This window comes from Erinaceus europaeus, chromosome 16 (genome assembly GCF_950295315.1).
Source record: "Erinaceus europaeus chromosome 16, mEriEur2.1, whole genome shotgun sequence".
In the NCBI taxonomy this organism is placed as follows: Eukaryota; Metazoa; Chordata; class Mammalia; order Eulipotyphla; family Erinaceidae; genus Erinaceus; species Erinaceus europaeus.
The window spans coordinates 3,848,174-3,874,963 of NC_080177.1; the positions used below are offsets into that span (position 1 = coordinate 3,848,174).

General features: G+C 51.8%; 2 protein-coding genes across 2 annotated transcripts in view; one reads left to right on the top strand and one right to left on the bottom strand.

Annotated features, from left to right (window-relative positions):
• The first annotated feature begins 248 nt into the window (after positions 1-248).
• On the top strand, positions 249-20,029 carry SPG21 (SPG21 abhydrolase domain containing, maspardin). Its single transcript, XM_007532349.3, has 9 exons — positions 249-444; positions 5,884-5,974; positions 9,542-9,703; positions 11,436-11,516; positions 13,042-13,187; positions 15,593-15,701; positions 16,225-16,332; positions 18,321-18,461; positions 19,398-20,029. The coding sequence occupies exons 2-9, from the start codon at positions 5,912-5,914 to the stop codon at positions 19,512-19,514; spliced, it is 927 nt and encodes a 308-aa protein (XP_007532411.1). The 5' UTR covers positions 249-444; positions 5,884-5,911; the 3' UTR covers positions 19,515-20,029.
• Positions 20,030-23,393: 3,364 nt separating this feature from the next.
• The window catches only part of ANKDD1A (ankyrin repeat and death domain containing 1A), a 29,505-nt gene continuing 26,108 nt past the window's right edge, over positions 23,394-26,790 (bottom strand). The window contains 2 exon segments of the mRNA XM_016192233.2: positions 23,394-24,695; positions 26,513-26,644. Coding sequence (XP_016047719.1) covers positions 24,634-24,695; positions 26,513-26,644 — 194 coding nt within the window. The 3' untranslated portion in view covers positions 23,394-24,633.

Below are 26,790 nucleotides of genomic sequence, written 5' to 3' on the forward strand. Positions count from 1 at the left end.
TCACAGCGAGGACTAGGGCAAGACCACGCCCCCGTGGCCACCTCCGCAGAGGATCCGCCCCCGGAAGCGAGAGCTCATGAGGATCCGCCTCTTTCGTAGACGTGGCCCCGCCCCGTCCCGCGTCGCTAGGGTGACTGCCCAAGTCCCGCCCCTTCCGCAGGCTATCACCCCGCCTCGTCGCCATGACGACCGCGCAGGCCCGTAGTCCCGCCCCTTCCGCACGACGTGGCCACGCCCCCTCAGAACCCGGAAGCGGGAGTCTGGCGCGGGCGGCGCCGACAGTGCGGGAGGGGGGAGCTCGGCCCCCGGCTCCTTCGGCACCGCGCCCCGCCCCTCGGAGGCCGGCCCCGCCGAGCCTCCACCGTCCGCCGCCCGCGCTGGACCCGGAGCTCGGAGCCGCGGTGGGGAGCAGGGACGGGGACGCGGCGGCGGCGGCGGCGGCAGGTGAGGAGGGGGCGAGGCCGGCGGGGCGGGGTGTCCTGGGGGGCTGCCTCTGGGCGGGCGACTTTGTGTGTGTGGCCGGCAGGGAGCCGCCCATGTGACCGTCACGTGACCGCCGGCCCTCCCTGAGGCTGGGCTGAGCCCGGGACGGGGTCCTGGTGCCTTGGTGGGACTGTCACCGCCGCTGGGGTGGGGGGATAGGTGAGCGTGGGCGCACGCTGTGTGGGGTCCCCTGGCGTGGGCCGCGGGCCCCGGGCCATCCCCCGACATGTGGGGTCACAGCTGCTCCCCGTCGCCCCAACTTGTTAGTAAACTTTGCAGAAATCGGAGCCGGGAGGACTCTGGACTTGCACCCAGGCTGGAAGTCACGGCGCAGCCTGCCCGGGTCAGGGTCCGGGTCCGGGTCAGGGTCAGGGTCAGCGGGGCAGGTGGACACTCCCCCCCCCCCGCACCTCCTGGCCGGTCAGGCTCTGCAAGCTGCCCCCCAGCTGGAGACGGGCAGTGACTGGCAGCTGAGAGCAGACTGCCGGGACTCGGGGTGAGGTGACTGAAGGCGGGCCAGGCAGGCAGCTTGTCCTCCAGGCGAGGTTTAGGAAATAACGAAACCACTTGATAACGAAAAGTGGGCTGGGGAGACATCTGCACAGCGGTTCTGCGAAAGATTTACATGCCTGGGGCTCTGAGGTCCCAGGTTCAAGCCCCAACATCACCATCAGCCAGGGCTGATCAGGGCTCTGGAGTGTGTGTGTGTGTGTGTCTCGCTAATAAATATATATATATTTTAAATTAATATTTTATTTGTTTACTTATTTCCTTTTTGTTGCCCTTGTTTTTATTGTTGTAATAGTTGTTATTTGATGTCGTTGTTGGATAGGACAGAGAGAAATGGAGAGAGGAGGGGAAGACAGAGAGGGGGAAAGAAAGACAGACACCTGCAGACCTGCTTCACTGTTTGTGAAGCGACTCCCCTGCAGGTGGGGAGCGGGGGGGGGGGGGGGGGGGCTCAAACTGGGATCCTTACGCTGATCCTTGCACTTTGCGCCACGTGCTTAACCCGCTGGGCTACCACCCGACCCCCAATAAATATATTTTTTTAAAAAGGGGGAGTCAGTGCAGCGGGTTAGATGCACGTGGCGCAAAGCGCAAGGACCGGCGTAAGGATCCCGGTTCGAGCCCCCGGCTCCCCACCTGCAGGGGAGTCGCTTCACAGGCGGTGAAGCAGGTCTGCAGGTGTCTGTCTTTCTCTTCCCCTGTCTGTCTTCCCCTCCTCTCTCCATTTCTCTCTGTCCTATCCAAGAATGTCAACATCAGTAACAACAGTAATACAATAAAAACAGCAAGGGCAACAAAAAGGGAATAAATAAATAAATAAAATATTTTTTTTTAAAAGAAGAAAGGTGAGATTTCAAAACCTCCCCCACCCGCAAGAGACCTGAAAAACAAAACCAAGCAGGTCTTGGTCCAGGTGAGGTGGGGAGACTTGCATGAAAATGTCAGTTGCTTGGGCAGGGGTGAATAGTATAATGGTTATATAAAGAGATTCTCATGCCTGAGGCTCCAAAGTCCCAGGTTCAATCCTCAGCACCACCATAAGCCAGAGATGAGCAGTGCTCTGGTTAAAAAAAAAAAAAATCAGTTGCTCTGCCTGGCTCCCCTGCCTGCATTTCTGGAGTGGTCAGCAGTTCACACTGCAAACACTGCAGATCCTCTCCAGACGGAGACAGATGACCAGAGGCCCCTGACTTATTGAGCTGGTTGTGCGACCTCAACATTTTGTAAAAAGTGACTTCATGGGGGTCGGGCAGTCGTGCAGGGGGTTAAGTGCAAGAATCCTGGTTTGAGCCCCCAGCTCCCCATCTGCAGGGGGGTCAGTTCACAAGTGGTGAAGCAGGTCTGCAGGTGTCTGTCTTTCCCCCCTCTATCTTCCCTATCTCTCTCGGTTTCTCTCTGTTTCTATCCGACAGTGACAACAGTAATAACACTAACAGCAACAAAACAATAATGGAAAAAAGATGGCCTCCAGGAGCAGTGGAGTCATAGTGTAGGCACCAAGCCCCAGAGATAACCCTGGAGGCAAAAAAGTGACTTCATGGGCAGGAGAGATCCATAAAGGATATCCAAACAGACTCTCATACCTGAGGCTTCCAGGTCCCAGGTTCAATCCCCAGTACCACCATAAACCAGAGCTGAGCAGTGCTCTGGTAAAAAAATAAATAAAAATAAAAGATTTCATTGATTGTGATTTGGCATTAATCCTTAAGGCTAAGTACCCACAGTTCTTGGCAGCACCTAGCACCAGAGGGAGCAAGGTTAAAGCTGAACTCAGCACCCGTCCTTCACAAGTGTAGACCCATACTTCTGGGAAAACCAGATCCCAAGAGATCAGATTGTCACCGAGCTCGCAGGCCACACTCTCCCTTCCTACTGACGAGTGGCGTGTGGTCACGTTCTCAGCCAGTCTCCTCAGCCACATGCGGAATGCCTCTCTTGTGACAGGGAAGCACACCCTTCAGTGGGTCTAAGAATTGGTAAAACAAACTTCCTTTCATACCACGAGCAGCTGTTTTCCCTTGGCGGAGGGGAAAGGAGCTTTTTTTTTTTCTTCACTTAGACGTCAGTTGGTCAGATGCAACATTTGCTCTGTCTCTCACCTTTCATGCACAGCCAGACTACTCAAGTGTCCAAACCACTTGTTTCTACAAAAATTCCACTGTTGGGTGGAATCACTCTATCCGGCGAGGCAGGCTATAAAATGCTGTATTTCTGCACCGAGGTCAGCGTGAGAACACCGAGGACGGTGGTAAGCACCTCTGTGTACATACGTGCTGTGACGGGAGGAAGTGGATGATGGTGAGAGAGAGACAGAGTGCTCGTTTGGTTTGTGCATTGCAGGGGAATCCAAGACTGAGCGATTGTCTCCCAAGTTTGGTAACCTAGAAGCAAATTTTCTGCCTTTGCTTAGCTAACAGGTTTTCTAAAACTGTTGAAATTGTGTTTGCTAACCTAACCCAGTGTCTGATGTCTTCTGTACACTAGAGCACTTGTTGATAATGGTGAAGCCTTAGAGAATGGCTATGTTAAGCATCTAGATGCTATTGGAACATTTTAAGTCTGTACAGGTAGAAAAATTTGACTTAATGTGCTAATGACCTTCATTTAAAAGTAATCAACTTAGAGAAAGGCTGTGCATTTTTTTAAAAATTTTTTTATTATCTTTATTTATTGGGTAGAGACAGCCAGAAATCAAGAGGGTGATAGAGCGGGAGAGAGACAGAGACACAGCTGCAGCACTACTTCACCACTCGCAAAGCTTTCCTCCTGCAAGTGGGAACTGGGGATTCAAACCTGGGTCCTTGCCCATTGTAATACGTGCGCTCAACCAGGTGCGCCACCACCCAGCCCCGAATGGCTGTGTATTTCAAATGACTTTGATTTTTAACTAGTTAATATCTCTTAAGATTAAATGGATATGCAAAGCATAGTTTTCTGGGAAGAGGGTAGATAGCATAATGGTTATGTGAAGACTCTCATGCCTTGGGCTGCAAAGTTCCAGGTTCAGTCCCAGGCACCACCATCAACCAGAGTTGAGCAGTACTCTGGTTAAAAAAAAAGGTTTTCTTATTTATTTATGAATGGCTGAGAGACCCAGAGCATCACTCTGGCATATGCAGTGTTGGGCATTGAACTTGGAACCTCATCCTTAAGAATCCAGTGCTTTATCCACTGGGGCCTACTCCTGGGCCTGAAGAATGGCTTTGTTTCTTTCGGTTTGGACAGTAACTATATTTGAGCACACTGATTCTCAGTGTAGACTGACTCCTTTGGGGTTGTAGAGAGTAAGCTTTGCTAGAAGCACCGCCTGAGCCTTGAGAGCAGAGACTGTTATTACAGCGTCAGAATCGCAAGCCAAGTTTAACGTCAGCTGTGCGTGTTTGCCGTCCCCTTGGGGTTCTCTTCAGCAGCTCCCCAACGTTAGTGGGGACAGTTGACTCTGCTGAGAGAGCCCTGTGTTCCTGAGGGGCAGGGAGGACAAGTTCCGTGAAGGTCACAATCCCCTGGTCCTGGCCAGGTGGAACACCCCCTCTCGCAGGACAGTTAAGCCCTAGAGTCTAAACCCTTCTAACCCGCTCGTGACGGAAGACAGGCTACAGAGGTGATATTTGAACCCTTGCAGCTCAGTGGGCAGAAGTCCCTCATTTGATAACACTAGTCTGGAAACGGGCGGGGGCCTCCTAGCAGATGCCTAGGCAGAGGGGCAGCCTTACCCGGAAGATGCCCAGACAGCGCTCGTGGTCGCCACCCCTCCATAATGGCCTGGAGTGGTCTTGTTAGCATAGAGGCATTCATTAGTTGTCAGTAACACCTATTGTGCGGTGCCCGCGGCTCTATGGCCCAGTGGATAAAGCGCCAGGCTCTTGGGCGCGAGGTCCCAAGTTTGATCCCTGGCATCACATGTGCCAGAGTGATGCTCTGGTTCTCTTTCTGCTCTCTGTCACAAATCATCTTTGAAAAAGCCTGCTGTGTGGTGAGCGCTGCCCTAGGACGTCACACATGGGAGTCCTGCTCTGTGCCACTGAGCCGCCTCCCAGCCACTGGTTCTCCTGCACTTGGCCTTAAAGAAGGAACTGCAGTGAGGGCCTGAGTTAAAGCCCACTGGCGCTAACTTGGGGCTTCCTGGGGCGTGATTGGGAGCCACGACTGCATGAGCTCTCTGCTCTGCTTGTGGCTTTTTCCTTCTGCTTCTCTCAGGAATATTTCCTTAGATTATTGAGCTGTTGCCAAAAGGAATAACTCCTGCCTAACATTTTCTCTTCTTTCTCTCTTTCTTTTTAAATTATCTTTATTTATTTTTGGAAAGAGACAGGCAGAAATTGAGAGGGAATGGAGTGGTAGAGGAGAGAGACAGAGAGACACCTGCATCCCTGCTTCACCATTCATGAAGTTTTCCCCCTGCAGGTGGGGACCAGGAGCTCGAACATAGGTCCTTGCGCGTTGTAACGTGTGCTCAACCAGGTATGCCACCACCCAGCCCCACGTTATTTTTTCTTTTCTTTTCTTTTTTTTAAACCAGAGCACTGCTCAGCTCTGGTTAATGGTGGTGCTGGGGACTGAACCTGGGACTTGGAGTCTCAGGCATAAGAGTCTGTTTCCATAACCATTAGGCTATCTCCCCCTGCCCCTGCCTAGCATTTTCTAGACCAAATACCTCTTTCAGTGACTGAAGGGGGCTGGAATAATGATGGCTTAGTGCCCCTCCACGCTCTGTGATGACAGGGTTTCAGCACACGTCCTTCTGGAGTTAAGTGTATGCCCACAGGTGAAAGAACCCACTTCTTGGTTTCATCCTTTGAAACGTCACTAGTGTAGCAAGACTAGACTTGCCTTTAGCTTTGACATTAACCTGAATTTCTGATCTGAGACCTCACGTGCTTTGCCTTTCAGGGTAAAACCTCCGTAGCTTCAGCTCACCATGGGAGAGATCAAAGTCTCCCCCGATTATAACTGGTTCCGAAGCACGGTCCCCCTGAAAAAGGTAAGCACATTCCCACCACACCCCTCCTCTGTGCTCCCGTCTGCTTTTGTGGGTGATTTGTCTGCCAAGCTCTTGTGGCGCTTGGGGGTAAAGATCACTGCCGAGGCTCAACCGGCCGAGGGAGAGCCTATAGTTTACCCTGGCAGCTGCAGTCGGCTTCTGCGGAAGTAGGATGATGCGCCTCACCTCCTCGGCATGCTTACAGGCGCCGGCTAGCGGGGACGGGACGGCCTCTCCTTTCCAGAGCCTAGTGGAATCCCATGGAGCAGCAGCTGAGGAGGCTTTGCAGTCAGGTTCTGGGGCAGGAGATAGATAGCATGATGGTTATGTAAACAGATTCATGCCTGAGGCTCCAAGGTCCCAGGTTCAACCCCAGCATCACCATAAACCAGAGCTGAGCAGTGCTCTGAGGGAAGGGAAAAAAAAAGCATTTTCCTGTTCCTCATGGCGTGGGGCTTATGAGGAGGGGGTCATGCCACAGTTCCTCTCTCTGTCCCCAGTGAGTCATCTCCTGGGCACTTTATTTGCCTGGAATGTCCACAGACACCAAACATTTAAATTGAAGTTTCACTCTCAATCCTGGGTTCCGGATGAATCCCAGTTGCAGATGTTTGAGGACCATCCAGTCAGAGTGAAGCCTGGCCCGCTGCCCTCACGGAAGTGTCAGGGGACTGGGACTCTGCCTTGTTTCCTCTCGGTGGGCAGCTGTGGGGGTGAGGACCAGGCAGGTCTGAGTTCATCATGTCAGAGCCTCCCTGGCGTGAAACACAGTTCTCCCAGTTCAGACCGAACTCCTGCTCTGGGGGAGGAACTGCCCCCCTGCAGCTGTCCAGCATGGCGGGCCGTGCACACACTGCCCAGACGAGAAGGCTAGGGTCCCTCCGGAGCCACGCACCAATGGCCACACAGGCTGGAAGGGCCTGGTTTAAGATGAGACTGAGCAGATCCTGAAGCTGGAAGTGCTTGCTGCTGACCATAGGGGAGCCCCCCCCCCCTTCTTTTTCCACATCCAGAAAACCAGTGTCAAGCTGAGGAGAGCTGGCTTCTGGGCCCTCTGTCTTGTCATATGCCCTCAAGAAATTCACATGAGCTGCCATTCTCCATACCCCCATCCCCAGTGCTGGAAGTTGAATCTGGGGCATCATTTTTTTGAAATTTTTTTTTTCCTGCATATCTCTGGCTTGTGCAGGAGATTCAACCTGGGACTTTGGAGCTTCAAGCATGAGAGTCTCTTTGCAGAACCGTTATACTGTCTTCCCCCACAGCAGCCTTATATGTTCAAAGCAGGCACTGCACTGCTGAGCTCTGTTCTCAGCAGGCTGGCTCACCACCCAGTTCAACCCGGCTTCAGCTCAGTATTCTGAGTCACGAAGAGTTTCAAGAACTTTCTCCAGTTGTTACCTCAGTTTGGAACCACAAGTCTGCCTACAATTTCTTCCTTTTTCCTTTCCTCCTCCCTCTCTCCCACCCTCTCTCCCTCCCTTTCTTTCTTTTACCAGAGCACTACTCAGCTGTGTCTTATGGTGTTGGTAGAACCCTGGTTGAACCTGGGTCCTTTGACACCTTGACATGAAATGCTTTTTTCCATGACCATTATTCTGTCTACTCAGCGTCTTTTGCATACAATTTCATGATACCAAAAAAGAAGAAGGAGAAGGAGAAGGAGAAATTTGTGAAGCTAGATTTAAAATTCTCAAGGAGTTTATCTGCTATAGGAATTCTGAGAAGGTGGCTGTTCAGGGAGCCCCGAAGAAGTAGAAATGTCGTGTAACCTTTTAAGTATTTATAGCTTCGATTCAGAAGATACTGTTCATCTCTCTGGGGTTTTGTAAGATTGGGGTTTACTGTGTGCATGTCAAAGGCCAGTAAGACATGTTTTACCACAAGCCTCGTGGAAAGGGACAGAAACAGGAACAGCAAGAATGCGAGTGATGAAATACCCAGGGCAAAGCCGCGAGGTGAGCCCACGTTACCACCTGGGACCTGCGGGGCCCCTCTGGACTTCGCCCCATTTGCCAGTGACCCTGACTCTTCACTGCTACCACAGGGCTCACTGCAGGCCACTCAGAAGCCAGCACCTGGGGGCCCCCGCTCTTTAATTAGTGTAAAGCAGGACAAGTGTTGACTTGCAGTGGAATAACAGACAGCACTGAGCACCGACCACTTACCCAGTCTGGGCCGAGCCCTTGACTGGCCTCAGCCCATCCTTTCCTGTTAGTCACTAAAGCAGGACTTTTGTTCCTTTCTTCCTTCTTTGCTTTTTAGATTCATTTATTTCACTGATAGAGAACCAGGACATCACTCTGGTACATGCAGTGCTGAGGGTTAAACTCAAGACCTCATGCTTTTAAGGCCAGCGCTCTAGCCACTGTGCCTCAGGGAGCTTTCTGATGCTTTTCCTTACCCCCACCTCCTTGCCCCCCCGCCCCCCAAAAAAAAACATTTTGTCTCTGCCGGCTTCCCACACCAGACTGAGTAGTCTGTAGTGGTACCTGGTGGCAGAGACACTGCCCTCTGCCACATGTGTCCCTTCTCTGTGGCCTCCATCCCCCCTGTTTGGTTAAAAAGTACTTTCCTCACATGCTACCATTTGCAAGGGCCCAGTTCAAACCTCAGCTCCCCGCCTGCAGGGGAGAGGCTTCACAAGCAGTGAAGCAGGTCTGCAGGTATCTCTCTTTCTCCTTCCCTATCTCCCCCTCCCCTCTCAATTCCTCTCTGTCCTATCTAATAAAATAGAAAAAAACGCAGTGGATTTGTAGTGCTGACACCGAGCCCCAGCAGTAACCCTGGTGGCAATAAAAAGAATAAATAATTTTTTTAAAAGTACTTTCCTGTCCTTCTGGCTGAAGACTTGCAGGGAGTCACGCTGTGAACCCTCTGCCTACAGTCACTTCCTCTGTCAGTCATCTTCCCTGGAACTCTTATTTCCCAGAGCAGGTTCCAGTCCAGTTCCAGAAGCTTCTGAGTGATACCATCTATGCCCATTGTTTCTTTACACCCTGGGTCAGGCATCTGTTCTTTTTTTTTGAGTTTTTTAAAATATTTATTTTCCCTTTTGTTGCTCTTTTTTATTGTTGTTGTTGATGCCATTGTTGTTGGATAGGACAGAGAGAAATGGAGAGAGGAGGGAAAGACAGAGGGGGAGAGAAAGACAGACACCTGCAGACCTGCTTCACCGCCTGTGGAGTGACTCCCCTGCAGGTGGGGAGCCGGGGGCTTGAACCAGGATCCTTATGCCGGTCCTTGCGCTTTGCACCACGTGCGCTTAACCTGCTGCGCTACCGCCCGACTCCCAGGCATCTGTTCTTATTTCTTACTCCTCCTCAGCCCAGCCAGGCCTCTGGACCAGCTCTGGGGAAAAACTATGGAAACTGACCACCCACAAGCCTTCTCCCCACTATACTCCTCTCCCCCGCACGTCTGGAAGGGGCTAGGGGACGACAACAGAATAACATGTGAAATGCTGAGTTGACCTAACAGCGTGTAAAATAAGACTCAGGGAATCATAGGTCATTAACAACATCAAGAAGCAAATCCATGTGGCTTCCCTCGTGCCTTTCCCTCCAGATAATCGTGGACGATGACGACAGCAAGATCTGGTCGCTGTACGACGCTGGCCCCAGGAACATCCGCTGCCCACTCATCTTCCTGCCCCCAGTCAGCGGCACCGCAGACGTTTTCTTCCGGCAGATCTTGGCCCTGACGGCCTGGGGCTACCGGGTGATCGCCGTGAGTACTGACCAGTCTCTGTTCGGATTCACGTTCACATTTTGTGCTTCTTGTGCTCCGTGGGTGCTTCTTTTAAACTGAGGTGAAAATTTTCCCCTAGATTTATTAATGGGGGGATAGAAAGAGAGAACCAGAGCATCATCTGGCACATGTGATGCAGGGGACTGAACTCAGAACCTTATGTTGGCAAGTCCAACACTCTATCCACTCTATGCTACTTTCTGAAAAGTCATTATTTTAATATTTTATTTAAATGAGAGAGATACAGAGAGGAAGATAAATATATTTGAGAGAGAAAGAGATCAGAGCCCTGCTCAGCTCTGGTTTTATGCCAGAGTAGGGAATTGAACCAGAGACCTTGGAACCTGAGCCATGAGGGTATCTTTGCAGAACCATTAGGTTATCTCCCCAGCCCAGTTATTGTTGTTGTTGTTGTTGTTGTTGTTATTATTGTTATTAGCCTCTAGGGTTATCACTGGGGTTCGGTGCCTGCACTACAAAACCACTGCTCCCGGAGGCTATTTTTTCCCCTTTTGTTGCCATTGTTACTATTGTTGTTATTGCTGTCGTTGTTGGAAAGGACAGAGAGAAATCGAGAGAGATGGGGAAGACAGGGGGAGAGAAAGACAGACACCTGCAGACCTGCTTCTCCACCTGTGAAGCGACTCCCCTGCAGGTGGGGAGCCAGGGGTTCGAACCGGGATCCTTAACACGGGTTCTCTAATCTGCTGCACTGCCTCCTGGCCTCCTATAATTAATTTTTAAAGTGAAGAGAAGTCATGTGAAAAGGATGACAGAGGACCTAGTGGGGGTCGTATTGTTACGTGGAAAACTAAGAAATGCTATGCGTGTATAGACTATTGCATTTACTGTCACTGTAAAACATTCCTCTCCCGGTAAAGAAATTTTTTAAAGAAGAAAGCTCATGCAGGAGTTACTTATTTTCTTGCATGAACAAGAGAGAGACTGGAGGAAGGAAAAGTAAAACAGGAAGTACCGGACGGTATTAAAATCAATAAAAGACGCTATGAAAAGAGAGGGGATTCCCCCCCCAATTCAGATAGAACTTGAGTTTCAGGGGAGCCGGGCGGTAGCGCAGCGGTTAAGCGCACGTGGCGCAAAGCACAAAGACCCGCGTAAGGATCCTGGTTCGAGCCCCCGGCTCCCCACCTGCAGGGGAGTCGCTTCACAGGCGGTGAAGCAGGTCTGCAGGTGTCTGTCTTTCTCTCCCCCTCTCTGTCTTCCCTTCCTCTCTCCATTTCTCTCTGTCCTATCCAACAATGACGACATCAATAGCAACAACAATAATAACTACAACAACAATGAAAAACAACAAAGGCAACAAAAGGGAAAATAAATAAATATTAAAAAAAACTTTGGAAAAAAAAAAAAGAACTTGAGTTTCAGGGGAAAATCTTTACTGGGGTGGTTTCTGCTCTGCCTGCCCAGATCTGGCGAGTTTCTCAGCAGTTTGGAGGGAAGCCGCCGTGAAGGGGCTGCTCACCCAGTATGCCTAGAGGGAGTTTGCTGGAATCTCCCGTTCAGAGGGTCTGTTTGGTGAAGTGGGAACATGTGGCATTCAGGAGAAGGGGGGAGCTTCTTGGCACACCTGTGACGGAGGCCCGGGTGGCTGGCTGGGAAGCGTGAGTACACGCAGCCTGAATGGTGTGGGCAGAGGAGCTGCCTTTTCCTTGGCCTGTGAACTGAGCTCAAGCCCTCGATGGTGTTTCAGCTGCAGTACCCAGTGTACTGGGACCACCTGGAGTTCTGCGACGGGTTCAGAAAGCTGCTCGACCACCTCCAGCTGGATAAAGTGAGTATCCCCGCCACGTGGCCTGAACGAGCCTTCGGCTGTTGTTGTGTGACTGAACAGCAGCTCTTAGGGGATTCAGTCCACGTTCCGAGCCGCTCACAGTGACTAACAGTGTTGCCTGAATTCACAGAGACGCACCACCCCACTGCAGTCTGCAGAACCATCGTTGCATCAGCACACCACCCCGAAAAGCCCCACCTTCCTTCCTTAGTAACCCCTGCCCCCGGCAGCCCAGTCCACTTCCTGTCTCCCTGGATTTGCCCATCGGGCTGTTTCATGTCCGTGGAATCATGCAGTGTGCTGTCTTTGGCAAGCATCTGTTTTTTTCCCCACTTAGCTTAGTGTTTACAAGGTTCATCCACTACCTCCAAGAGATCAGCCGTTCATTCCTTCCCCCCCCCCCCTGTTGAGTATTTCATTGTTTGGATGACTCCTTTGTTTCCACTTTCCAACTGCTGCTGGGAGGAGCACTGACATCAAGCACTGCCCTGGTCTGTGAGCCTTTGTGTGGGCCCAGGCTTTCAGATCAGCGGGAGTGGAGGGACTGGATCACAGTTCTCTCAGTCAAGAACTTTTGATGGGTTCATTTCCTCATGAAATTGGAAGACATTTCTATTGTTTTATTATTTTTTATCTTTATTTATTTATTGGATTGAGACAGCCAGATATAAAGAGGGAAGGGGATGATAGGGAGAGAGACAGAAACAGAGACACCTACAGCCCTGCTTCACCACTTGTGAAGCTTTCCCCCTGCAGGTGGGGACTACGTGGGGTTGAACCCATATCCTTGTGCATTGTAACGTGTGCACTCAATCAGGCATGCCACCACCTCGCCCCTTCTGTTTTGTTTTTGGTGCTGGGGATCAAACCCGGAACTTACCTCACTCACACTTGTGATGCCTGCAGTCTTAACACTAAGCTACAGCAAGCCCCAGCGTTTCTGTAACCTATATGATTATGTGTACATGGTTCACTTTCTTCACAGGGTCTATAAAGTGCATCTAAATACACTGTGCCTTTTTATTTATTTATTAGACAGAATTTAGACAGAAATTAAGAGGGGAGGGGGTGACGGAGAGGGAAAGAGACAGAGAGACACCTGCAGCCCTGCTTCACCACTTGTGAAGCTTTCTCCCTGCAGGTGGGGACCAGGGGCTTGAACCTGGGTCCTTGTGTCCTGTCATGTGCCTAGTTGGGTGCCTCATTGCCTGGCCCCTTAACTACACTGTTTCTTAAATTCCTGCCAGCTGTAGATAATTTAGTCTAGTGGCGACTGATGACATGATATTCTACGTTTGGCAATTATTAAGGCAACTTTTTGGTTTTTAGATTTATTTATTCATTAATGAGAGAGGAGATAGGGAACGGAGGCCAGAGTATCACTCTGTCATGTGTGCTATGCCAGGGATCAAACCTAGAACCTCATGCTTGACAGTCCAGCACCTCATCCACTACGCCCCACCCGAGCCTCACAACTTGTGGTCAACACTGACCACTGTCTAGGACGTTCCTTGTGTTCCCTTAGGTTCATCTGTTCGGAGCTTCCTTGGGAGGCTTCTTGGCCCAGAAATTCGCAGAATACACCCACAAGTCTCCCCGAGTCCACTCCCTGATCCTCTGTAACTCCTTCAGTGACACCTCTATCTTTAACCAGACCTGGACTGCAAACAGGTGAGACCCGCGCTCAGCCAGAGTGCTCATTTTCCTTCAGCCTGGGTGTGTGTGTGTCCGTCTGTCTGTCAGTCGGTCAGTCGGTCTGCTGTGGTCAGGGAGGAGTTCATGCCTACTTCTCTATTCTGAAACCAACCCAGACTTTTAAAATTAGAAACAGTCACATTTCTTTTTTTAAAATATTTTTTATATTTATTTACTTATTTTCCCTTTTGCTGCCCTTGTTTGTATTTTCATTGTTGTTGTAGTTGTGGTTACTGATGTCGTCGTTGTTGGACAGGACAGAGAGAAATGGAGAGAGGAGGGGAAGACAGGGGGAGAGAAAGACAGACACCTGCAGACCTGCTTCACCGCCTGTGAAGCGACTCCCCTGCAGGTGGGTGTTGTAGAGCCAGATGTTGTACATCTGGCTCTACAACAGGTGGGGAGCCATGGGCTCGAACCAGGATCCTTAAGCCGGTCCTTGCGCTTTGTGCCATGTGCGCTTAACCCGCTGTGCTACCGCCCGACTCCCGCAGTCATATTTCTTGAGAAAAGAACTGAGTGAACTTAGAATTGGGCAAGTCGTGACTCTGGGTGCCTGGGCGGTCAGGCTCCTGCCTCTGTACACGTAGCTGGTCCACACAGGTGCTGCCGCCATGCCTCTTGCTGTCTCATGCATACCTGCCGTCCTGTGTGTTGGCGGACGGCTCCTCTAAGCGGCTGGCTTCTCTCACTTTTCCATCACATCCTGTTGGAAATCTTCGTGCAGGTGGCTCTCACCGTCCCCTCTTTGGGTCATTCCTCGAGACAGCTCCCTGAAATGGAGAGACAGGGCTTCTCACCTCCCAGCAGGTTCCTCTGCTCTTCAGAAAGTCAGACATGCCCTGGGGCAGCCTGAAGCTTCCTCAGAGCCTCGCCATCATTGATCTGGGAGTTGATCTGCTCACTTTATCCCGTGTGCAGCTGCTCCTGGCAGCTCAGAGCCACTCGACAGACTCTCCTTCCGTGCCTGCAAGCCTGGGCTTTACCCAGTGACTAGGCTCACCTTGGTGATGAGAACATTTTCACACAAGAGAGAGAAAAGCCAGGGCAGGGAAGACACTCTGGGACATACAGTGCAGGGGAGGAGCCAGCAACCTCAGGCATGGAAGGCCTGCGCTCTGCCGTCCCGAGCTGTTTCCCTGGGGCATCTGGACATGTGACTCAGCTGCTAGAAGTCGGCTCTAACTTGGGGCATGTGTGTTTTTATTTTGTTGTTGTTTTTAATTTATTTTTTTATACCAGCTGTTTTTCTCTTTCTCTGCATAAATCTTTTTTTCCCCCTGACTCAACTGTTTTTACTTTTCTGTATGTGCACCTTTTTAAAAACTTTGTGATTTTCACATGGTTGTAAGATCACAGTGAGGAGTTTCTCATCACAGCCGCCACCCACCGCCGGAGTTCTGTGTCCTCACCCTCCCATCTCCCAAAGGTCACCGCCAGAGTCTCACACAAGTCTTAGAAACTGCTGGCTTCTTTCTTTCTTTCTTTTTGCAAGTTCATGTGTATCGGGTCTCTAGATTCCTCATGAGTGAAGTCACCTGGTAGCTATCTTTCATCTCTTGACTTATTTCACCAAACATCATCACCTCCAGCTCCATCCAGTTTGTCCCAAAGGACACAACATCGTCGTTTTTGATTGCAGAGTAGTATTCCATGGAGTCTGTATCCCATAACTTCTTTAGCCAGACATCTGTAGATGGGCATTTAGGCTGCTTCCACTCTGGCTACTGCAGCTATGAACAGAGGGGTGTGTGTCCCTTCAGATCAGTGTTTAAGTGTCCTTGGATAAATGCCTAAGAGTGGGCTCACTGGCTCTGAAGGTGAGTCCGTTTTTGTTTGTGTAAGGACTGCCCATACAGTCTTCCTGCGGGGCCCCAGCCTGCATTTCCGCCAGCAGTGGGGCAGAGATCCCCCACCCCCATCTTGGATTTATCAGACTAGCTGTCTCAGAGAGGAAAGCATTTTAAAAGATCCCTTATACACTCCAAATCTCCAAGTGAAAGATTGGTCATCTTTTTTTTTACATTTCTTTTTTTTTTATTTATCTTTATTTATTGGATATAGTCAGTAAGAAATCGAGAGAGAGGGGGAAATAGAGAGACAGAGAGACACCGCAGCCCTGCTTCACCACTCGCAAAGCTTTCCCCCTGCAGGTGGGGGCCAGGGGCTTGAACCTGGGTCCTTGTGCACTGTGACGTGTGCGCTCAACCAGGTGCGCCACCACTGGCCCCTAAGAATGGTCATCTAAAGCCACAGCTTCTTAGGAGCTCGTGAAGGGTGTGCACAAACTAGCTGCCTCGGCAGCTCGTCTCAGGAGGCAGGAGGAAGCCCAGGGTCAGTGTCGTCTTAGAAGCGCGAGTGACCGAGTCTTTGTTTTCCAGCTTTTGGCTGATGCCATCATTTATGCTTAAAAAAATTGTCCTGGGAAACTTCTCATCTGGCCCCGTGGACCCCTTGATGGCCGACGCCATTGACTTCATGGTGGACAGGGTAAGCATGGCGGGCTGGGGGCTTTGGCGTCCACGCAGGCAGGGCTGGGCCCCACTGGTGCTCCCTCAGCTGCTCCTGTCAGAGTTACTTAGGGGCGCTTTCAGGAATACAGATTCCAGGGCCTCTCACCAGGCCGGGGTCTAGAACCCCAGACTCAGGCCTTGGGGATGTGTGCTTCTCTCCACTCCCCACCTCACCCGCCTCCTCTGACTGATCTGTTAGGGCCGGTCTACAGACTCTCCGGGGGAGTGGCCGGGCTGGTGGGGCCCCTGACTCTGCTTCCTGGCTCCTGCCTCCTGCCTCCTGCCTCCTCAGGGCTGCAGGAATTGGAGAGGCACTGTGGGGTGAGGGCTCTGGAAGGCCAGGTCCCTGGGACAGACAGACTCCCAGTTCCCGTTCACTCAGACTCACTAGGGGTCTCTCTGGCCCCGCCATGCACAACCCCGCCTCTGTGAGTCCTGGCCTTTAGCGTCGGTGCAGAGAACGAAATGGACTCAGATGCCGTGCCATGCTCCTTCCACAGCTGGAGAGCTTGGGCCAGAGCGAACTGGCTTCCAGACTCACCCTCAACTGTCAGAATTCTTATGTGGAGCCTCACAAAATCCGGGACGTTCCTGTGACCATCATGGACGTAAGCTTCCTCTCACGCTCCCTCTTCTCGATGTGCCTCTTCAAGTGCTATCCCAGGTTTTTCTTAGGTTTTTACTACTCCTCCCTCCCCCTCCACTTTTCTCAAATCCAAAGACTATTTCTTGCTCACTCTGTTTTTCCTGTCAGGAAGAACATCATTGAAGTCAAAAGAAATGTAAACAAACTTGGCGATCCTCACCGTTTGGGGGTTGTCTTTCTTTCATTCTCTCACTCTCTCACTCAGAGTCCTGCCCAGCTCTGGCTGATAATTGTGTGGGGGATTGATCGTGGGACTTTGGAGCCTCAGGCATGAGAGTCTTTTTGCAAAACCACTAGGCAGTCTGCTTGAGCACCCAAGAGAAGGGGCCTTTGTGGGCAGAGAATCCAGTCACATTAAGTCCAGTCAGCACAGAAGCTCACTTCGTAACCCGCATAATTTGCACTGAAAAACGTGTAACTAAACCCACCGCGTGGGGCGGGGGAGGTTGCCTGTTGGTGGCACAGCCGACTTCCACTCCTGAGGCCCCAGGTTCAGTCCCCAGCACCACCCTAGGCCAGAGCTGAGCAGTGCTCTGGTCTCTCTCATGAAAATAAATAATCTTTACTTTTTACTCACCATCTGAGCATACTGCAGTGCCCGGAGACCTGAAGCTGAGATAAGACTGTAAACTGGCATCACTGGAGTCTGAGCAGGTCCCATTCTCTTTCCATGTACAGTTAGTTCAGTGGCGTTAAGTGCGTCACCACACGCGCTCATTGCCATTAATCCACTTCCGGAGTCTTCTTCTTCTTCTTTTTTTTTTAAATATATTTTATTTATTTATTTTCCCCTTTGTTGCCCTTGTTTTTTATTGTTGTTGTTGTTGTTGATGTTGTCGTTGTTGGATAGGACAGAGAGAAATGGAGAGAGGCGGGGAAGATGGGGGAGAGAAAGACACCTGCAGACCTGCTTCACCGCCTGTGAAGCGACTTCCCTGCAGGTGGGGAGCCGGGGGCTCGAACCGGGATCCTTACATCGGGTCCTTGTGCTTTGTGCCACGTGCGCTTAACCCGCTGCGCTACCGCCCGACTCCCTGGAATCTTTTTCTGTCCCAAGCAGCAACTCTGTACTCCTTAGCTCCCCCTCCCACCCCCCCACAGCCTCTGGCCCACTCTTGTCTCTGTGAATCTGCTGTCTTCCTGTCAATGGAATCAAATCATCTTTATCTTTGTTGTTTCCGGCTTGTTTTGCCTCTCATAACGTTCTCAGGTTCAGCCCCGCTGTAGCTGATGCTAGAAAGGCATTTCCCTCTTAGCTGAAGAATATTCCACTGGGTGTGTGTGTGTTTGTGAGTGTGTACACACACATACCTCACCTTTTGAAATCCATTCATCTGGCCATTGAAAATAACGCTGCTGTGAGCTGGGGGTGCAGATACCATGTGAGTTCCTGCTGTCTCTCCTTCTGTCTGTGAAGGAAGGGGAGTTGCTGGCCATGTGTTTCGCTTCTTGAGAGCCCGGCCCAGCAGCCACGCTGCCGTTTCACAAGCCCTCCTGCAGTGTGCTCACTGCCTGGTATTTCCACACCTCGCCATCCATGCCTGTCCTAGTAGATTTGAAAGAGCTCTTATTTTAATCATTGAGTCAGTTAACCTCAAAAATGGATTTATTCCTAAATTCAAACGTTGTGGTCTTTGTGTTTATTTTAGAGTTGAGAGAGAGAGGAGACACCAGAGCTCTGGAGTATGTGGTGATGGCGATTGTACCCAGAACCTCTTCATGCTTTGCACTGCCACTGCACCACCTTCCAGCCGCTCGTGATCTTTCTAAAGTTAACTGGTATCTCCACTAATGCCCTGGGGACTTAGCTGGCATCTCCAGCCGCAAGGGGTCAGCAGGAGGGTGGCCTGCATGCAGGGAGAGCTCGGCAGGGTCCCTTCCCAGGGAGGAGTCCCCTCCCTCCCCCTGCGGTCAGACGCCCTCGGTTTCAGCCTCGTGTTCTCCTACCAGGTGTTTGACCAGAGCGCACTTTCGACCGAAGCCAAGGAAGAGATGTACAAGCTGTACCCGAGCGCCCGGAGGGCCCACCTGAAAACGGGGGGCAACTTCCCTTACCTGTGCAGGAGCGCCGAGGTGAACCTCTATGTGCAGGTGAGGCCCCCGCAGCCCGGACACTTGAGACCCCCCAGTGGCGGCACAGGAAGAGTGAGAGCAACCACTGTGCTGGGAGCTTGGCGAGAAGTGTCACATCTTAGTCACACTGTCATGGCCCTGGCCCTGTCCTTCTCGTGACCTAGGGCCCTAAGAGAGATCTGGCCTAGGGAAGCGTTGGTGCCCAGACACACCCCAGAGTTAGGACAGAGGAGCTGGGGCGTGCGGGAGAACAAAGGCTGCCACCACACTGCGGTTTGGAGAAACCCTTCTGTGACTGTCCCCAGTTTTCAAATTCTCTAGTATCCATCTGTCGCTCAGTAGCCTTAGTGCCAGGCGTCCGCGTGAACCACGCGGTGTTTAAATTCTGGCTCTAGGGCCAGGGAGCCGGCTCAGCACATGACGCACAGGACTCACTGACTGGCATACGCAGGAGCTGAGCAGGGCTCTCCTTTCCCTCTTTCTCGTCAGATCAGTCAGTTTGGGGACTGGAAGAATAGCTCACCTGGGGATGCGTCTGCTTTGCCACCTGTGCAGCCTGGGCTCGAACCCCCGACACACCCACCACACAGGAGTATGGGAGTTCTTGGGGAGGCTTCAGTGCTGTGGCTTATGCCCGCTCTCTCTCTTCCTGTCTCTGTCTAAAAATGCCAACTCAAAAACGTGCATAAGATCCTGGCAACACCAGAACAATATTTTAAAAATATGTATATATATATTTAAACCGGCACTCACTGCTCAGCTCTGGCTTATGGTAATGTGAGGGATTGAACCTGGGACTTTGGAGCCTCAGGCATGAGAATCGTTTTGCATAACCATTATGCTACCTACCCCCACTTAGTAATACATAATAAAAATAAATCTTAAAAAACCCCACATTTTAGAAAACCGCGTTCCCCAAAGTCAGAGTGAAAGTCCGCCTCTGTGTTCCCACAGATCCATTTGCTGCAATTCCACGGAACCAAATACGCCGCCATTGACCCGTCGATGGTCAACGCCGAGGAGCTGGAGGTGCAGAAGGGCAGCCTGGGCCTTGGCAAGGAGGAGCAGTAGCCCCCGGGCCGCCCCCACGCATCCAGCAGGTTCCAGCGCCTTCCGGCGGTGAGGCCCCTACGTCCGACCGACGCCAGAGGCCTCAGCCCTCCTCTGCAGGTGGCCGGGTCGTCTGTGTCTGCAGGGACATTACCTCCATGATGGATGGCAGCTCTTCCAAGCTGGCGTGGCCACTGCCTCTACTTTTGTCCTGTAACTTTGCAGCTGGAAGGAGCCCTCCTCAAGACCCGAACATTTGGCCAAGAGCCCTTCCCCACTTCCTCCAGGGCGTGTGGGCGTGTGAGGCTTGGGTTCTGTGGGGGGTTTCCGTTTCTTTCCTTCTCTTGTTTCCACATCAACCGAGCTTCCAGGGTGTGGGGACAGCGGTCCCTTGGTGGGCCTCCTGTGCCACCTTGGTGCCACCTCCCCCACCCTCCTGTCAGCCACTTCTCATTTCCCGTTCAGCAGACTGTTCAGCCATTGTCTGTCTAGACACAACACGACAGTCGTTTGGAATAAAAACTCAGTTTCAGCAAGTGGCCTTTGTGATCACCCTGGAAGCTCCCGGGCTGGGTGGCCGAGATAAAGACAGGCCCAGGCCTCACTTCCTGCTGTGGGGCTGGAGGGACCCCACTGTCTAGCACACAGAGGCTCGTGGGAGCGTCTGCTGTGCGTCAGGCATCCTCCATATCCTGACTTAAGTATACATGATAGGGGCTGGGAGATAGCACACCTGGCAGGGTGAACCCCCCAGGTGAAAGCCCCAGCACCACATGGGGTCACCCAACACCAGGGGAAGCTCCATGCTGGTGGAACAGTGCTGCGGACTCTCCCTCTTTCTCTGTCTCTCCTCACTGTCTGTATGAAAGAGGATTGAAACGGGGCCGGGCTGAGGTGCCCAACTAAGTGCGCACATCACCATGTGCCAGGACCTGGGTTTGAGCTCCCACTCCCCACTTGCAGGGGGTCCTGTCATGAGCAGTGAAGCAGGCCTACTGGTGTCCCTTCTCCTCCTCTGTCTCCCCATCTGTTGTTTTCGCTGGGTTAGGTTGTTTTCGCCGGGCTGGCTTCACGGGCGGGTAACAGACGACCAGGGACTCACGGTTGAGCTGTAGGCAGTATCTCTTTATTCATGCAGGACGCAGCACAATCTAAGCCGAGCTAAGCTAAACTAAAGTACCCTAAAACTCACAATGCTGTCTTTATATATACTTGCCAAGTAGGGTGGAAACAGGATGTGACATAGAGAGGGTGGAGAGAAAAGTGACTGGTAAAAATCAGAGTGTGACAAGGAGGGGGCAGATTAGGCGAGAATCCTATCACTGAACCACCAATGCCCTGGAGGGAGGGTGGAACTTGTTAACAGTGGTTATGTAAATAGAATGAAGTGGTTATGTAAATAGAATAGTGTTAAGCAGGGGGGATTTAAACCAAATGAAACAGAAGGGGTCTCATGCATACCAACACCCATCCTCTCAATTTCTCTCTGTCCGATCAAGTATAATAAAGGGGGAAAAAGGGAAAAAGTGGCCATCTGGAGCAGTGGATTTACAGTGCTGGCACCGAGCCCAGGCGATAACCCTGGTGGCAGTGAAAAATATATATATTTAAAAGGAAGAAAACACAGGCCTGGGAGCAGCGGAGTCTTGACTATCTATAAAGATAAGTTGGAATGGTAGAGCAGAGGAGACAGCGTGACGGGAATGCACAAGACTTACACTTAAGTCCACGGAGGGCCCAGGTTCAAACACCAGTGCCACCACAGGCCAGAGCTGAGCAGGGCTCTGGTCTATCTCATTAATTAAAATGATATGGTAGAAGAAAATGGAGTGCAATAAACTGTGTCCCCACCACACACCTCCCAGACACATTCTGCAGGGAGGTGCACCCCACCCTTCACTGCAGCCTCCTCCCACACCTCCATGGTCCTGGGCCCTGGACCTAAGGCTTGCTCTCTGCTTGGGCTGTGCCCCCCCCCCCCCCCCCCGCTCCTCTCTTCTCCGTGAGCCTCTCAGACCTTCCCCAAGGAGGAATCAGACTCCTGTGATACTTTGTCCATACCCGTCCCATTAACAGCCACAGCATGTTGGTGTCCGAGCTCATTGCTCACTAGATCATGAACTTTTGGAGGGCCAGAAACTGGGTGCACAACTATGCACCCCGGCTCCAGGACATCCTTGGTATAGAAGCTGCTCAGCAGAGGGTCAGAGTCAACCAGGACTTCGACCTCCAGCACCCCCAGGGCCAGAACTGAGCAGCACTCTGGTCAAAATCAGTCAATAAAACCCAAGAACACAGCTGATAGCAAGCAGGGTGTTTGGCTGAGCAGTTGCACTCCCATACCACCTGCCCACTGCAATTTGAGCGGTTTGAAACTTGGCCTCAGTGGTCCGCGAGGTGGCGCAGTGGATAAAGCATTGGACTCTCAAGCATGAGGTCCTGAGTTCATCCCCCCGCAGCACATATACCAGAGTGATGTCTGGTTCTTTCTGCTATCTAATAAATTGATTTTTTTTAAAAAAAGAAATTTGGCCTCAGATGTTCCCCCAACAAGAGAAATGAGCATTGCCAGAAAAAGATTGCAACATTTCCATTTTATTGAAGAACCTGTTTTATCTTGAAGGAAAAAAAAAAAAAAACCTCTATAAAATATACTCAGCCAAATTCATCCAAATAAATTATCTAAGTTGCATGGGTACAAAACACCTTCCTCAAGAGGGGCAGACGGGAGGGAAGGGCTTCTCACCCCTAAGCCCCTGCAGAGGGAGTCTGAGCTGGCCTGGGGCCTCGGGATGTCCCCCGAAGTGGGGTCTGAACCCCACTGCTAGCTGTGAAGCCTGAGGCAGACACATTACATCAGGTTAACAGGAATCTCTCAAGGCTTCTCATAAACTTACCTTTAGCTTTGTTATTATTAACAATAAACACATTTCTGATATTTTTAATGTGCTGGTAAATGAAGTGAGAGCCTTGTGAGTGTGATACCACCGCTGAGGGGCCTCCCCCTCGCCAAGCTTCTCACTGCAGATTCCTAGAGACAGACAGGAGAGACATCTCAGCGCCACCCACTGTGCTGCCTCCCGTGTGGTGTGGGGTCTTGGACCCGGGTTCTCATGCCTGGTAAGGCGTGCATTTCTCCTGCTGGCCCCAGTGAACGACCTTTAACAAGAATTCTGGTTGACTTTGAAGTCAAATGCATCAGGGCTTCAGTCAGAAGTTAGAAGAAGGGAATTGGGCAGTAGCACAGCGGGTTAAGCGCACGTGGCACAAAGCGCAAGGACCGGCAGAAGGACTTCGGTTCAAGCCTCCAGCTCCCCACCTGCAGGGGTGGGAGGTGGCTTGCTTCATGGGCTGTAAAGCAGGTCTGCAGGTGTCTATCTTTTCCCCTCTCTGTCTTCCCCTCCTCTCTCCATTTCTTTCTGTCCTATCCAACATTTATGACATTAATAACAACAACAACTACAAGAATAAAACAACAAGGGCAACAAAAAGGAAATAAATATTAAAAAATAATAAAATAGGGGGTCGGGCGGTGGCGCAGTGGGTTAAGCGCACGTGGCGCAAAGCGCAGGGACCGGCGTAAGGATCCTGGTTCGAGCCCCCAGGCTCCCCACCTGCAGGGGAGTCGCTTCACAGGCGGTGCAGCAGGTCTGCAGGTGTCTGTCTTTCTCTCCCCCTCTCTGTCTTCCCCTCCTCTCTCCATTTCTCTCTGTCCTGTCCAACAACAATGACATCAACAATGGCAGTAATGATAGCCACAGCAAGGCTACAACAACAAGGATAACAAAAGGGAAAAAATGGCCTCCAGGAGCGGTGGATTCATGGTGCAGGCACCTAGCCCAGCAATAACCCTGGAGGGGAAAAAAATAATAATAAAATAAAATAAATTTTTTAAAAAAAAAGTTGAAAGAAAAGGGGCTGGGGAGACAGTGCAGTGTTCTGCAAAGGAGTCTCCTGCCTGAGCCTCTGTGGCGGTCCCAGGTTCAATCCCTGCACCATCATCAGTCAGAGCTGAGCAGAGCTCTGGTCTTTCTCATTATTTTTTTTAAGGTGCAGTAATTCCAAAATGGCCAATATGACCCTGAACTGAAGCCACAGCCCAGGGAAAGGACTCCAGATGACGTCTGAAGGTTCAAGGGTGTCACTGTGTCACTGGTTTTAGTATCCTGGTTTTGACAATTATCCTGTGGCTGTGGGAGACGTTGATATTTGAAGAAGCTGGAGGACGCGTATTCAGAAATTCTTTGCATTGTTTCTGCAATTTTGTTTAAGTCCAAATTATTTCAAAATAAGCCTCACCACATCCACAGCCTGAAAATAAGAATGTGGACCCAAACGTGCAGAAGTACACTCCTCCCCACCTTAAGATTCATGAGAGAAATTAATAGGCCTGGAGTCAAGAGTTCTAGTGGAGGGGGCAGGAGATAGCTTGGCAGGTCAAGCATGTGAGACTCTGGGTCCGAGCCCTGGCACCACATGGGAGCTTCATGGGCCGCACCAGGGGAAGCTCCATGTACAATGACGTAGTGCTGTGGTGTCTCTCTCCTCTCTCCCTCCCTCCGTTTCAATCTCTCTAAAATAAAATTGACAAGATTAACAGCTCAGCAGTAGTTCTATGCACATGTTTATTATTTTTTTTTAATTTAAAAACCTCATATAGGAGTGGCAGATCCAAGGAACACCCTCAGGGCCAGTAAGCGCAGGCTTCACTCAGGACTCCAGGCCTAATATGTCTGAAGGAAGAGAAAACCCAGCAGCCCTGCTCTCCCACAGCAGGGGTATCTCTGGACGCCTGACGGAGGCCTCAGGGTGCTGGGAAGGCTGCCCGGACGCAGTTCCAGACACACCGCAGGGACAAGTCCTGTCATAACAACAACAAACAAGAAGTCTGGAGACTTCAGAATCCTAAGATAAAGGGGACCAAGTGAAGGCGCCTGGCTCCTGGAGCTGCCAGGGAGCAGATGAGCTCGTGAGGAGAAAGCAGCCGGGGGCAGCCCCTGCACATAAGCTAGTGGGTGCAGCTTGAGATGGGAGACAGAGCTGGTGGGGTCCAGTCCGGTTTGCAGTGGAGGACGGAGCTGGTGAGGTCCAGTTTGCAGTGGAGCCGGTGGGTCCTCTTCTGGCCCCGGCCACACCTCGCTCACATAGCTGCACACCTGCTGGGGTGGCTCTTGTCTGCTCCCACTCGACTCCTGACGCTCTCTGTGAAAGACAGGGTCCCCTCACCACCTGCTGCCCAAGCACTCCCCTGCCCACCCCCACCCCAGGTGCCTGTTGCTGCCGCTGTCTGCCAGGTGGGTTAAAAGAATGGGCAGTGACGGGAGTCAGGCGGTAGCGCAGCGGGCTAAGCGCACGTGGCGCAAAGCTCAAGGACCGGCTTAAGGATCCCGGTTCCAGGTGGTGAGCCGGTTCGAGCCCCTGGCTCCCCACCTGCAGGGGAGTCGCTTCACAGGCAGTGAAACAGGTCTGCAGGTGTCTATCTTTCTCTCCCCCTCTCTGTCTTCCCCTTCTCTTTCCATTTCACTCTGTCCTATCCAACAACGACGACAACCATAATAACTACAACAATAAACAAGGGCAACAAAAGGGAATAAATAAATACTAAAAAATAATAAAAAGAAGGGGCAGTGACACTATGTCAGGGCATGGGGGTGGTCAGCCCCTAGAGCACGTGTACGCAGAACTGGTGTTGCCAAGGCACTGGGTTGGAACTCCTGAGCCACAGGGGGGCACTGAGGGTGGCAGCCAGGGAGGGTGAGGCCGTGCTGTGGGTTCTCCCCCTCCCTCTAAAGATGGAGAATAAAAACAGAGGCCCTGGAGGCTGCTCCGTGGTTCCCTGTGCATGAGGCCCTGACCATTCCCGGAGCTGCATTCAAAAGATGTTCAGCTGGGTTGGGGAGACGGGGTAACGGGTGCGAAAAGACTAGTGCCTGGGGCTCCTGGGTCTCAGGTTCAGTCCTGACACCATCACCAGCCAGAGCTGAGCAGGGCTCCAGTGGAAAATAAAAAAATAAATTAGGAAGGAGAGGGAATGAGGGAGAAAGAGGGGGAGGAAAGGACAAGAAGGAATCAAGGAAGGAGAGATGAGGGGAGGGGGCGGAGAGGGTAGGAAATGAAAAAGGAGTAAAGAGTCATTCCAAGGTTGGGGAGACAGCATGGTGGTTCTGCAGAAGACTCTCCTGCCTGAGGCTCTGTGGTCCCAGGTTCAGACCCTACACCACCATCAGCCAGAGCTCAGCAGGGCTCTGGTTTCTCTGTCTCTGTTTTTAAAAAATCTTTAAAAAGAGGGAGTCGAGGGAGTCGGGCGGTAGCACAGCGGTTAAGCGCACGCGGTGCAAAGCACAAAGACCGGTGTAAGGATCCTGGTTCGAGCCCCCGACTCCCCACCTGAAGGGGAGTCGCTTCACAGGCGGTGAAGTAGGTCTGCGGGTGTCAAAAAAAAAAAAAAACACAAAAAAAGGGAGTCGGGCGGTAGCGCAGCAGGTTAAGTGCACGTGGAGCATAGCGCAAGGACCAGTATAAGGATCCCAGTTCAAGCCCCTAACTCCCCACCTGCAGGGGAATCTCTTCACAGGCGGTGAAGCAGGTCTGCAGGTGTCTATCGTTCTCTCTCCCTCTCTGTCTTCCCCTCCTCTCTCCATTTCTCTCTGTCCTATCCAACGACGACATCAATAACAACAATAATAACTACAACAATAAAACAACAAGGGCAACAAAAGGGAAAATAAATATATTTTTTTAAAGTCACCCCAGAGCTATGTCCCAGCCCCTGAACCATAGTCTTGCAGTCTCCCCTCCTCCCCCCACTACTCCATGTGGCCTGTGGCTTTGGCCTGTGATATCAGAGTCACCAGGCCCCAGGTGTGTGACAGCTCTGGACCCACCTACATTGCAGAAGGAGGCAGGCCTGGAGCTTGGGATCTGAGAGAGAAGGTCGCCAGGACCTTCGGTAACAGCCCACAAGGCTCTGGGCCCAGGTTCGAGCCACCCAGAGCAGCATCCAGGTGGGGGGCTCTTACCGGCCAGGTCCCTCCGACCGATAGCCACCAGGGCCTCGAACAGGCCTTTACTGGGGTTCTCCCCAGCAGCCGCTGCCCCGTGCAGCCAGATGAGAAGCAGCCGGTGGCCGTGCTCACGGTGACTCCTGGGGCCTAGGGACGAGAGGGGACTGGCAGGAGGCCTGTAGTGCTGGAGTGGGTGGGGGCAAGCGCTTTGTGCTGGGGACACCCCCCCCCAGCCCCACGTCTTCCACCATCCAGGTGGTGCAGGTGACACTGTTGGGGTCACAGGGCCACCC

Excerpts from the sequence above, each read along its gene's own strand:
- SPG21 (XM_007532349.3), top strand. The coding sequence starts at position 5,912 with ATGGGAGAGATCAAAGTCTCCCCCGATTATAACTGGTTCCGAAGCACG. Across the intron at positions 9,704-11,435 it reads GGGGCTACCGGGTGATCGCC|CTGCAGTACCCAGTGTACTG; the intron begins GTGAGTACTGAC and ends ATGGTGTTTCAG. Across the intron at positions 18,462-19,397 it reads AGGTGAACCTCTATGTGCAG|ATCCATTTGCTGCAATTCCA; the intron begins GTGAGGCCCCCG and ends GTGTTCCCACAG.